Source organism: Uloborus diversus, chromosome 1 (assembly GCF_026930045.1).
Source record: "Uloborus diversus isolate 005 chromosome 1, Udiv.v.3.1, whole genome shotgun sequence".
Classification (NCBI taxonomy): Eukaryota; Metazoa; Arthropoda; class Arachnida; order Araneae; family Uloboridae; genus Uloborus; species Uloborus diversus.
The window spans coordinates 146,371,424-146,384,446 of NC_072731.1; the positions used below are offsets into that span (position 1 = coordinate 146,371,424).

General features: G+C 31.4%; 1 protein-coding gene across 1 annotated transcript in view; it reads left to right on the forward strand.

The window, feature by feature from the left end:
• Positions 1–10,521, forward strand: part of LOC129221966 (ribose-5-phosphate isomerase-like) — a 39,732-nt gene extending 29,211 nt beyond the window's left edge. Inside the window, 2 exon segments of the mRNA XM_054856368.1 lie at positions 481–586; positions 10,348–10,521. Coding sequence (XP_054712343.1) covers positions 481–586; positions 10,348–10,436 — 195 coding nt within the window. The 3' untranslated portion in view covers positions 10,437–10,521.
• Positions 10,522–13,023: the final 2,502 nt, after the last annotated feature.

Below are 13,023 nucleotides of genomic sequence, written 5' to 3' on the forward strand. Positions count from 1 at the left end.
TGTTGCATCAAAATCAGTAATGAAAATGTTTATTTTAGCATGGTAAATTACAGAACCATGACTGATATTTCATAGAAGTTTTTCTTTTTTGGTGTTTTCTTTATACATCATGAAACTACAAAAGTAAGGCATTTTATTTTTTACCACCATCGGCGCAAAAAAAAAAAAAAAAAAATCATTGTGACCGAAAAATTACCGTTAAAAAAATTGGATTTTTGAACTACCACTGTCAAGTGGTGCACAGTTTCAGCTAGTAATTATGAAACACCAAACTCATATTAGATATGAAATCATTTATAGTAAAAATAATTGAAGCACTACAGGAAAAACAACCTACACCATATATATTTTTCTTTTCCATTCTGCTTCCTTTTCCTTGTCCAAGTTTAGTTATGGTAATGGAACATTGATTATTTGAGTTTCTCTGGCATAATTTGAATTGTAGAAAAAGTTTGATTTGATTGTTCAACTCAATTTCAGGGGCCAGTCGTTACGGACAATGGAAATTTTCTGTTGGATTGGAAATTTAATTTCCCTTCCACTTACGATTGGAAATGTATTGATGAAAAGATAACGTGTTTCCCAGGTATTTGAAATTTTAATTTCTTACTTTCTCTCTAAAACATTGTGAATGTGAACTTTTCTGTATTTTTAGTTCAATAACAGAATAATAGTCAAATTGTTTCCTATGATACAAAAATTGTTAATTGAATGAACCAGATTATAGGAATGACTTAGAATGTTATAAAACTTTCGCTACACATTTTTTCCTCTGAAACTAATGTTACATATATTTTTTAATGTTCATTATGAAATCACCTTTACTAATCAAGTATTTTTGTTACAATAAAAAAAAAAAGTGATAATTATTTTCAGTATAATAATTTGTTAAATTTGCTGTATCAGTATGAGAATGAACCCGTTTGTTCTTTGCATGAAATACATTGCCGGCACAGTCATCCAGCCAAGGACTGCAGTTTTGTGCTGATTAGCACTCATAAGCCCAGCATAGGAAGTAACTGAGCTGGAGGTGGAAAATCTCTTAAGGAAGCCAAGAGTGCCAAACAATTTGGTAGCTAATACAGAATTAGCACAGACCAGACAAGGGACCGAAGCAATGGTTTGGTTCAACTCGAATATTGAATGCAAGGCAATGGTATTTTCAGCAAGTTGCCATCTTATAGCCAGAGCTAAAGCAGAAATACATGAAATACACAGCCAGCTCAGTCATTTCCAGCTGAGGACTGCAGTTTCGTGCTTATTAGCACTCATCAGCCCGGCATAGGAAAGTGACTAAACTGCTTCCAGCTTAGTCACTTTCCTATGAAAACCTCTTAAGGAAAACCTCTTAAGGAAGCCAAGAGTGCCAAACAAACTGATAGCTAATACAGAATTAGCACAGACCAGACGAGGAACCGAAGCAATGGTTTGGTTCCTCTTGAAGATTGAAGGCAAGGCAATGGTATTTTCAGTATGTTGCCGCCCTATAGCCAGGGCTAAGGCAGAAATACATGAAATACACCACCAGCACAGTCATCCAGTCCTCTGCTGGATGACTGTGCTGGTGGTGTATTTCATGTATTTCTGCCTTAGACCAAGCTATAGGGCAGTAACTCACTGAAAATATTGTTTGTTCTTCATTTAGGAAATTTGTTAATAAATCTTAAAATGATAAATTAATCTTATGATATTGACTTGATGTAAAGTTAAAAAATATATATGTATATCTATTTATATGGTTGAATATTACACTAGCATAGCAAGCTACAAATTACCGCTTCACAGTCGATTGAAAGCAGTATCAAACATCTCAATTAAAGTGTTCATATGGTTTGTACAATTTTTAAATGCTTGAAAACTTCTTAAAATAAAAAGTTTCACTTTCAAGTACTTCACAACCTTGGGAAACGTTAAAATGTATCTTTAGTCCTTGCATTTTTTCCGTTTATTTGAATTAGTATTTTTAATTCAAGAAAAAAAAAACCATTAAGACATTTATGTTTTCTTGTAGAGTTTCTCCAAAATACTTGTGTATGGTGAAAATATATATGGTGGTCCGATTAATTTGGGAAACCTTTTTTTTCTTCTTCAAAAAACCAATGTCAAATTTGGTGCATTGAAAGAATTAACTTATTTCAACTGCGCTGAATTTTTACAAACAATTACTAATTGAATAAAAATCTTATTTTTGGAAACTTGCCAACATTGAAGTCCTTGTTTTGCTGCAAATTACATGCAATGTTTGATATTAAGTCCTTTTGCATCTTCTAAATTTTTCAATTATTAAACTTGAATTCTACCTTAAATCTCTTTATTTTATTTTTTGCTTTAACAGTTTAACTTTTAAAATGGAGGCATTAAAGACCGCAGCAATCAGCGCCATTATTTTCTGAATCTGCAAATTCAAACTTTAATAATTTTGAATCACTTGTGACGGAACGCGATGTACTATATACCAAACTTTCGGACACATTAAAGATTCAAAAACTTTAGTTTTTATTAAGTAAACAAGCATTGGAAAATATTTCATCTTTTTTTCCTGATAATGCAACTACTTCAAAATTTAAAATGAATCTTATATAATTAAAAACTGAGCATATGTACCAGTACCTATGTATCTATGTCCAAGCTACTTCTCCCGAATGCCAACGAACTGACCATCGAATAAGGTATCGATAGATTCGTAATTTTCTCGGCTTTATGTTTGGCTATTTAACATCATTTTTCGCTAATAATTAGCAGAGATATCAATTAAAAATTCATGATACTTAACTAATGATGCTTAAATTTCGACATAAAATCGCTATTTTTCGAAGGCTTTCCTCCTTTCAAATTATTATTCAATGCTTCAACTCAACTTTCTGTAACAATGTTTTTATTAAAATTTTTAGCGTGAAGAAAATCATTGAGAAGAAAGATCTGTTGCCATTTTTTTCCGGGAATATGAACAAATAATATTCTGGCTTTTGTTTTGAGACTTTTCCTGCAATCAGTGGATTTAAAATGTTCCCTTTTTGATTATTTTTCCGCAATCTGCCACAAAATTTTACTAAATTTTTTTTTGTTCAAGCCTTCTTTACTTAAACAAGCCATACTTTTTCAATGAAATTATTACCAAGTGTTTGTGACATCTCAAAATACTTTGGGGTAAATAATGTAAGTCTAATTCATGTGTTTCTTCGGGAAAAGTTATTGTGTACAAAATTTATCAAAATCTTAATAAAAACATAAGTTAAGTTGGAAGATTTACATTCATTACCACTAATCTGCTCTCAAAAAAGCCCTAGCAAAATTTTGTACTTTTCTCTCTCGTTTTTTTTTTTTTTTTGCTGCTGCTAAAAGTCCTATGGCTTTTAGCAGTCGTTTTTATTTCGTCCCCCTTCAGTTTTCAGTCACATTAGCCGCCTCTGGGCGCAATATGTGTATGTGATCATATACACAATATGTCATAATGTGGAAATTTTTGTAGCTTGACGTTCTAAATGTCTAAAAAATGATTGAAAGTATACGACGTATGTGTAAAAAAATGTTTGAAAGTATACAGTGTGTATGGAGACCCTATGGGAACACCCCTGCCTATCCCTAATATCATCTAAAATTGTGTGAAGTTCAGATTTTGAAACCTCAATTTTAGAAAATATCCTGTAGAAAGTTCCAGTCAATATCTCCAGAGTAATAAAAGAGGTGCTACGATTGCGTTTTCAAGGCTTCAGTTCCAAAAGAATTCTGGGGAAGAGCTCCCTTTCTTCTAACAGTATCAATTATTTTATAATGATTGCACTTTTGAAACTTTAATATCAAAAATATATACATGAAGAAAGTTTCTGTTTTTCGGCTCTAGGAGGGGCTGTCAATCCCATCGCCCCTCCCTTGTTTCCATCATTGGCTTCTGACAGTGTTCTTAAGCATTAAAACTGTATATTCCACTCCAGTTCAAAGTTGTACTCATTGAGGTACTGTCAGCCCCGCTTAATCGGGTAACGGATAAACGAATACCACACTAAAACTAATAAAACCTCTTGGAACCGTATATTTCCCCATAGACACAATGTTAAAGATTTCGCTTAATCAAATAATTTCTCCGGATAATCGAATCATGTTGATCAGCTTTTGCAAACATTTTACTGAGAAAATGTTTCAATAAATTAGAAATGAATGAAGTAAGCACAATTATTACAATTATTGACCCTAAAATATAAAGTAATATTTATCGCTGACAATCGGCAAGAAAAACAACATTCATATTCAATCAAAACGTTTCCACTCTTCCATCAATTTCTCTTTTGTCTTTATCATTACCAAAAAAAAAAAAAATAGTGCAGTTGATACCTAAATTAAATAACACAAATAACTGTATACACTTTACAGGGTTATAAATTGATAAATATTAAATGTAAGATAACTTAATAAATCTTACTCAGTAAGATAACTTACCGAGACGAGGGGAAAAAAAGAGTTGGAAAAGTGTTCCCAAAAGACCTTGAGCAAGCAATCGCCTATTATGGAATTTTTTCAAAAATAACATACTAAAAGAAGTTACATTTTACAATTTTGTAACATTCTTGTGATATATTATATACTAATAATTTGACTATTTTGTAGTTTATTTAGCTTATTTCAAAAACTTTTGGCAACAACATAAAATATTTCTTTTATATATCTATTGATTTATTATTATTAAGTTTTAAGACAAATGTTGTCAATTTAGAAAGGTAAGTAAAATTTTCCCGCTTAGCCAAATATCCCGCTTTATTGAATAATATTTCTTGGAACGGACGATATTCGATTAAGTGGGGCCGACAGTATTACAAAAGTTATCTGAAAATTTAAATTTTTTTAAAATTTCAATTTAAATATTTATGTATTTTTCAATCTTTTGAAATTAAAAATTTCATTATAAATTGCTATATGGAGTGCAACTGTTACTTTCTACTTTCTTCTCAAATTTATAAAACGAGTGGTGCCCAACCTACAGTCCACACAGGCACGTATCTAGGATTTTCCAAAAGGGGGGGGGGCCGGGGTCCAAGGTTACACAAACTTTAAAAATGGAGGCATGCTAAATCGGAAGCATTAACTGTTAATTGTATTAATTAGTACTATTCCAATTAAAACTACAATTATTTCATATGATAATTAGCTTAATAAAGTAATGATATAATATTAATCTGATAATTAAAACTTTGCAATATATTTGCTTTCAAAAAAAAAAGCTCATATTTATTTTAACTGCATTATCAACTGTCTAACTCAATGAATGCTCCATAATTCCCCACCCCTGACGATTTCAAATTGGATTTTGGACAAAGTTTAATGCCTCTATGGATGAAAATATCGCCAGGGCTCATTAAAGAGAAGCTCGAAATGTTTCTTTATTCATTTAAATTTTTAGAATTCATTCAACTATAAGAAATGGAATGATACTTCTAATCTTCATCTTTTTTTTTATAGTATTTTCATATAAAAGCTTAGGAAAATGTTATTAAAGCTGTTCAAACAACTAAAATACATAGAAAAGTGTCGTTACTCGTTAATAAGTATTTTCTTGTGATGTATTGCTTAAATAGATATCTAAGGATCACTTATGGTATTTACGATGAATTAAGTTGAACAATAAAACTTCTATGTCAAAATTTTGAAGATAGTTTGAATGATAATGATTATAAATACTATTTATCAGGCCATCAAAGATTTCAAACATTTTTCTTGGACATTTTCTGCTTAAGGAGTTTCGCATGCAGGGTCATTTAAGGTTGATACGAGGAAGCATTACTTTCAGAACTTAGGAAAATGAATCCATAAGTCGGAATACATTTACGATCACATTGTATATACATAATATTTTTATGTATACTCTTTACCCCTCTGCAGGAAAACAAATAAACCAAATCAAATGTGTAGTCTGTTCATTATGCTGATTCAAAACAACTTCTGTACAAAATGTTCCATTCTAAATTTAAAATTTCAATTTAAACAACTGTAGGGGAAGTGACCGATAGTAGCAGTAATAAACTATCGCAACAAAATTTGACACTCTAAACCTAGTTATTTTACTAACAATATGCAAATATAAACATTTTAAATTTCTACATTTGGCGGTAATCATCCGATTTCAATCTTTTAGGAGGTAATCTTTGTCCTATTTGTGATAATACCGCAGCACCAAAATTAGATATACTGTAAAAAGCTAATCATCTTTTGGTGACAAATATAAAAGTTTTATAGGTTGTTTGAAGCCTCAATTTGCAAACATTTTGCTCAAGTCTTCAGATGTTATAATCTAAAGGTTTAAGAAAAGACAAATCTCCATTCAAAATTCTTAAGAAGAGTTGTAAATTAAACATCTAGATACCATTTAAATTGATATTTTGAAATTATAGGAGGAAAATTACTAGGAAATCGCCTGTCAAGATATTACAGATGAAAATTGATTCCACATTTGAACGAAACAATTGCCTGTTTCGTGACATTTTGATAGTGGACATTTTAACCCTAACTCCAGTGGATTAGCCGTAAACTTCAGTAGATAGCGTTCATTGTTGACCACTTTTTCGTTTCTTCAGTGCCCTGAAATGATAGTCTTACCAGTAAAACATTTAAGTTATAGGATCCAGTTCAGCCTTGTCACAATAAAGCCTTTCCCTGCATTTAAACATTACCAAAACATGTTATCAAATTATTATGACATGGCATGAGTTTCATTGTTGATGACATCAAGAGCATTACTCGATCATTGGCTATTATATAAATGAGGATAAGAATAACAACTATTATTTTTGCATTCAGAGTTTACTGTTTTTTTAATTATGAATTATGAATGTACAGATACTTATTAAACAATTCTTCAATGCAAAGAATTCAGTAAATAGCTAACAAAGAACTTGCTAAATGAAGCATATACACGAATATTATATAGTATTTTATTCGAAAAATGGAACTAGAAGATAAAAGAAAATATATATTTTTAGTTAAAACTAATTAATAACTTTTTCCTTTTGACCTTGCACAATTCAGTTAGTATCTTTGTATAAATTGTAGCTGATGATAGAGTAACCCGCGTGTTTCAACAATGAAACTCGCGCCACGGCTTGATAATTTGATAATTCGCAACTCTAGCGCTCGAATACGCTACCTTGCGGTGATTTACAAAACTGCCGAAGAAACTAAAACATTGCCACGTTGCGTTCCACATGTGTTTGTTGACGTAAACACAGACAGTCTGTTCTGAGTATTTATTAACGCAGTCGATGTGTCTTAGTTTGCTTTCAGCTACAGAAATTAATTCGTCCCTTAGTAGTATTCTCGAGCTTCTCAAAATAATGTTAGTTTTCCTTATTTCCTTCTAAAATATGAGTTGATTGAGAAATGGTGAAAGCGAAAGCTCTGGATTAACAAACTTGGATAACATTATACAAAGTGAAAAATTTTATTGTTTTGTATGAATTTGTAAGAATATGAGTTTCTTTAATCTTTTTTTAATTTAACTAACCTTATTTTACAGCAGCATTTAGTTGGAATGGACAGTATGCAAAATATTTTCTTGAATATATTATCGTAGAACAAAATGAAAAATGTTTAACCGAAAAAGAATTTACTTTATTCCTTTTATTCTCAGCTGAAAGGTTTCGCCAATTTTGTTTAGGGTTATAGTTTTGGTATTGTGTGAGCGAAGTAGCCTTGGCGAGATTTTGCGTTTTTAGTTAAACCATTTTTAATTTTTATCATGAGTGGAATAGAATGGTTGTAAGATTACAGAATTCGATAAGTAAAAAAAAAATAATGGTCAATCAACTGAAAAGAAAACTACTACCATATATTCGTAAGAATTTTGTAGATGATTTGCATAACATGACATAATTAAATCGTAACTCAGAAATTAGAAACATCGAAACAGAAAAATTTTAAATTAACCGATTCGGGAATTCAAGAGAAATAACTCAGCTACAAATGCAAAACAATAAGCGCTAGCCAAGCAAAGCAAAGAAGTATCATCTTCTTTTGGTAATAATTTGCAATGTCACATAAAATATTCTAGCATTAATTGTTATTCTTGTCAGGCCACAATTATTAATTAGTTTTATCAAGAATTGATAAATATCGAATTCAACATCGTGAAAATGGCTGCTTAGAACTACGAACTACGTAGTTTGCATTAATGTTTGACGTTTAGTAATGCTTCTTGAATTCTAATCTCTTTCTACGTGAGCCAAAATATCCTCAGGACTTAAAATATTGATTTAAAAAGGATAAAACAAAAAAATCATACATACGAACAAAAATCACAACACTTTTAGCATTTTCTTCGTTACAACGTGCGTTTGTTTTAGTTTTTTCGTCCGCCATTAGACAGTGACTGCAGTGCCCCCTATAGTTCGTTGGAGTTGCGAATATGATTTGGTAGAACAACATGCAGGGAAATGCTTTATTGTAACAAGGCTGAACTCGATCCGATAACTCAACTGTTTTACTGGTAAGACTGTCATTTTAGCAGAATGAAGAAACGCAAAAATGGTCAGCAATGACCGCTATCTACTGGAGTTAAGGGTTAATCCACTGGAGTGAGGGTTACAATTTCAACTACCAAATATCACCTAACAGGCAATTGCTGCATTCAAATGTAAAAGAGAATTTTCACCCTCATTCCATGACAGGCGACTTTCTAGTTTTAAAATAATTTCATTGAAATGTATGTCTTTAAACTTACATCTTTACATATGCGTTAATTATTCCAAACTTAAAATTAAAAAAACGAACACATTTTTAATTCAATTCGTCGTTTTTTTAAACTTTGATATCTCTGAAATCAATTTTGTTACATTAGTATTAGCCTTTACTTATTCATATTTGTTTACCTCCTGATACATACATATTTTTTTTCCTTTTTTTATAGATCATATCTAAAAACTCAAAAGATAAAACATTCACAAAAATTCTACCTCTTTTCGTTACATTTTTGCTCAGAAGGAGTAAAAGAAAAAAAAATCTCTCGGTTACCTTGTGATGAAAATGAATAAATATTCAGAATGAATTTCCAGACATTAGTTTCATGGTTGTAGAAAGGCATTTGATCAATGCTAAAAGTTGCGAGCTTCAGGAATACAATGATACAAGTAATCCATCATTGTTACAAATAAAAATCATAAGTGAAATGAAATCATTTTTTTAAAAAATGAAATGATATTCAATGCTATTTTTGTCTGTACAAAATTTTAAATGAGAAAACAATGCATAAAATTGCTCCTTTTATTAAAAAAAAAAACACTTATGTTTCTATGGATTTGCTTATGATTTTTCCCTTTTATCTTTGGAGGAAAACATTCGTGTGACCGACCCACAATGGCAGCGATAGAGAAAAGGAATGTGCGACGTGACAGTTCGCACTGTGCTAACCACGACTCTAGGAGCCTTAGGCACCTTCTAAAAAGACGGCGCTATATTAAAAAGGTGGCTGACCCCATCATTGTCCTACCTCTCCTCTTTATATGACCCTCCCGCAAAAACGTTCCTACAAATTTCCTGTCTCCAACAGTTTCATCATTTATGACTCTTATCAATCTTTCGTTGACAATAAATGTTTGTTCATGAACTGCCAGTGGTTTCCTTGCGGAAAGGGGCACTAAGATAATGTGTTCTTTTAGGAATTTATGAGCTGCTGGCGATTTTCTTGCGGGGCAGGGGACAAAGATAATGTCTCCTTTTCAGCAGGTCTGCGACGCGAACCACGGGTTGAAGACTTCTGTCGCCCCCCTCCCAATCTCCCAGAGTTTCTATAGTTCTGAACTGAACTGAACGAGAGAAAGTTGTCGATTAATGAAAATATTTAGGACAAAAGATTCTTTTTTATAAATTTTTTTTTGGAAAATTCTGTTTATGTTAGGGCAGGGGGACAGTGACCTATCAGGAAGGGGAGGGGGTCTGGACCCCATGGACTCCCCCCCTGGCTATGTCCCTGGCCCTCAGGCCAAATGTGGCCTGCGAAGCCGATCAATTTTGCTCGCTGTTGTTTACAACATTATAAATCGTAAAATCTATTCTGGAAACTTTCAAAGATCTTTGAAAGATTCCGATTGATGGTCTTCATTTGGTATTGTGAATAATTGTTCTGAATTTGCTGCCAAATAATTTGAAATTTGTGTCTAAAAAAACAGATGGAAACTTCGTGTCAAAAAAAAAATAAATAAATAAATAAAAAAAAAAAAACAGGTGTAATAGGGATTACAGCAGTTCTTAACTTGCAATTTCCTTTTCTTTTCCATGTTTACACATGTTGTCTGCAAAATGTATTGTTTAATGAAAGTCATTTATCTTTTGATTAAAAATACTACCGATTTCTGCTTTTTTTTTCAGGTGTAGTTGATACTGGCCTTTTTGTTGATATGGCTTCAAAAGTGTATTTTGGACATCCTGATGGAACTGTTCTAGTAAAGAATCATTAACCTTGATGTTGTTTTGAATAACAATTTGAATCTCCTTCGTATTATAACTGTAAAATACTACTAATTTTTTTCAATAAATTTTATACTTTTCTAACTTGTTATTTATTAGTGCTACTTTTACAAATCATAATTTACAACAAATATGGTATTGTGCTCATTGGTCAAACTCCAAAATTCTGCTCCAAAATTCTATTTTCCCCCAACATTCAGCCAAGCTGCTCCAAAACTGGAATAATTTTTTTTGAACGATTAACGCAACTTTGATTCATTTGGCCCCAAATTTCTGCTCAAAAAAAACGGTTTTGCTCCAAAATAGCAAACAGTTTTCCGTTTTTTCACCAAAATCTTGATTGACACTTATGTAGCAAACATTAGGGTTTTTTTCTCATCACCTGTTTTGACTTCAACTGTTAAGTATGAAGTGGCTGCTGTGAAAATATAGCAAGAAATTACCACATTTTCTCACCTTCCTCTGATGATATTTTGAGGATGGTGCTTTAGATTGTATCTGAACGCTGAATTTTTTTCCACTTCTCTCAACCCTCTTTTTGTGATAAAGTAGGATTGAAAGAGGGAAGAATAAGTTAGATTTCTTATAGTGATATTTATAATATTTTATAGTTGCTAACTCTCCCTACTTTGCGGGAGATTCCCGCTTTTCTCAATAGTATCCCCGGTTTACAGTTAATTTCTCAAGATTTTTTATTGTTCTTGATAAATTTGCTGACTTTTAAAAATGCAGCCTAATGTTTTAATATTAGAGTAAAATTTTTGGCTACCAACCATTTTGCTTCATGGTCTTTCATTTTGCATTTTTTCTACAGAGCATTTTTTTGAGCTGACAGATTTTAGCCCCGCCACGCTCTCTGGGCAATCAATTCATTGAACAAAATTCATAAATCCCCGAGATTTACCTTAATTTTGCCGATCGTTAAAATCCGACCATAAATTTCATAAATTGACAACTATTTTAAAGCCTCCACTCTTCTTGATTTTTAACATGCTTTTATTGGCTTCACCTGTATGTATGTATGTATCTTGTGACGGAATCTTGCAACTTAAATTTTGCCCACTTCCTGCGATCGGATTCTTTTGAAATTTGGCACGCGACCTCAGACCCGATGACAATACAATATTCTGTAATCAAATTAATTAACTTTTAATTGTTAGTTTATTCCACTTTTAATCAATATTTTGGCCTTAATTTCAACAATATGAAGAAGAAAACTTAAAAAAATATACATTAAAAAATGCTCCCAAAAATTATTTTAAAACTAAGGCAATTATAACATGAGTTATTATTTTTTTAAAGTAATTTCATGCCAAAATTTAGGTGAGACTTCAATTGGCAATTCAGTGCTGATCGGGCCATTGTTGAACAATACTTTTATTAAAATGTATCTCAAATTTTCAAAATATGATTTTCGCACTTATACACATCGATGACTGAGATGGATTAGCTGGATTAGACAATTACTAGACAGGCAATTTATCTGGCAGGCAAGGTTTTTAAAGCTCGGCTATTACACTTTAAGGGGTATAGTTACTCTTTTTGGAGTTCGAGAGACCGCTTTTCGAATGCTGTCCCAGACCTTTAGTTGCTTTCATTTGGGGCAAATTTCATGAACATAAAAGATTTTCAATTATGTTAAAATGAATATTTTTTCGTAAAACAAGTTAAACTAAATAGAAAAGAAGAAAAAGGGGAAAAAAAAGAAAAATAAAATTATAGTTTAAAAAACTAAAAAAAAAAAAACAAGCTTTTGTAGCAAAATGACCTAAAAAGTAAAAAATAATCTTTGGCTGATAGTAATTGACCAAACACTTAATTTTAATGTAATACAAAAAGCGTGGGGGGGGGGGGCTTCTTATCAGTTGTCTTGAATTTTTTCCATTTGTTATCCATGCAAAAACGTAAATAGCACCCCACGGTTTTTTGTATTACTTTAAAATTAAGTGTTTGGTCAATTACTATCATCCAAAGATTATATTTTACTTTGATCAATTTGCTACAAAAGCATATTTTTTTTTTAGTTTTTTAACCTATTATTTTATTCAAGCCTGATTGCTTTTCAGTGCGAGAGAAAATGCAGCAGTCATCTACTTACTAAAGCATTGGAGAGAAATTTTAATGTACTCAAAACTTGTATTGCGAGGAATCATGTCTATGTAATATAAGTAGACAATTTCTACAAAATTTTGACCTTTTTTGAAGGTAATTTTCACATTTTGACAGAAGAGATACAACATTTGAATTCAGTTTCTTTGAGTTCTACTTCTTTTTAGGAAAAAAACATTTGTTTTGGAAGCATAACCGAATTACATACTTCAGCGAAAGATCCCTTCAAATTGTGAAAAATAATTCAATTTTGAAAATTGGAAGTTATATATTTTAACTTATACTACTATTGAAATTGGATCACTTTGTTTTCTATTTTTATAAAAATAATAGTAATGAAATTAAAATACTTTTGAAAGAAAAGTAGAGCCGACTTCAAAACTGCAGCTAGAAATTTCTCTAAAAAGTAAAAAATAATTTTCTTCTTTGAACACCATCAATAGTAATTTTAAACATAATTTTTGAAGG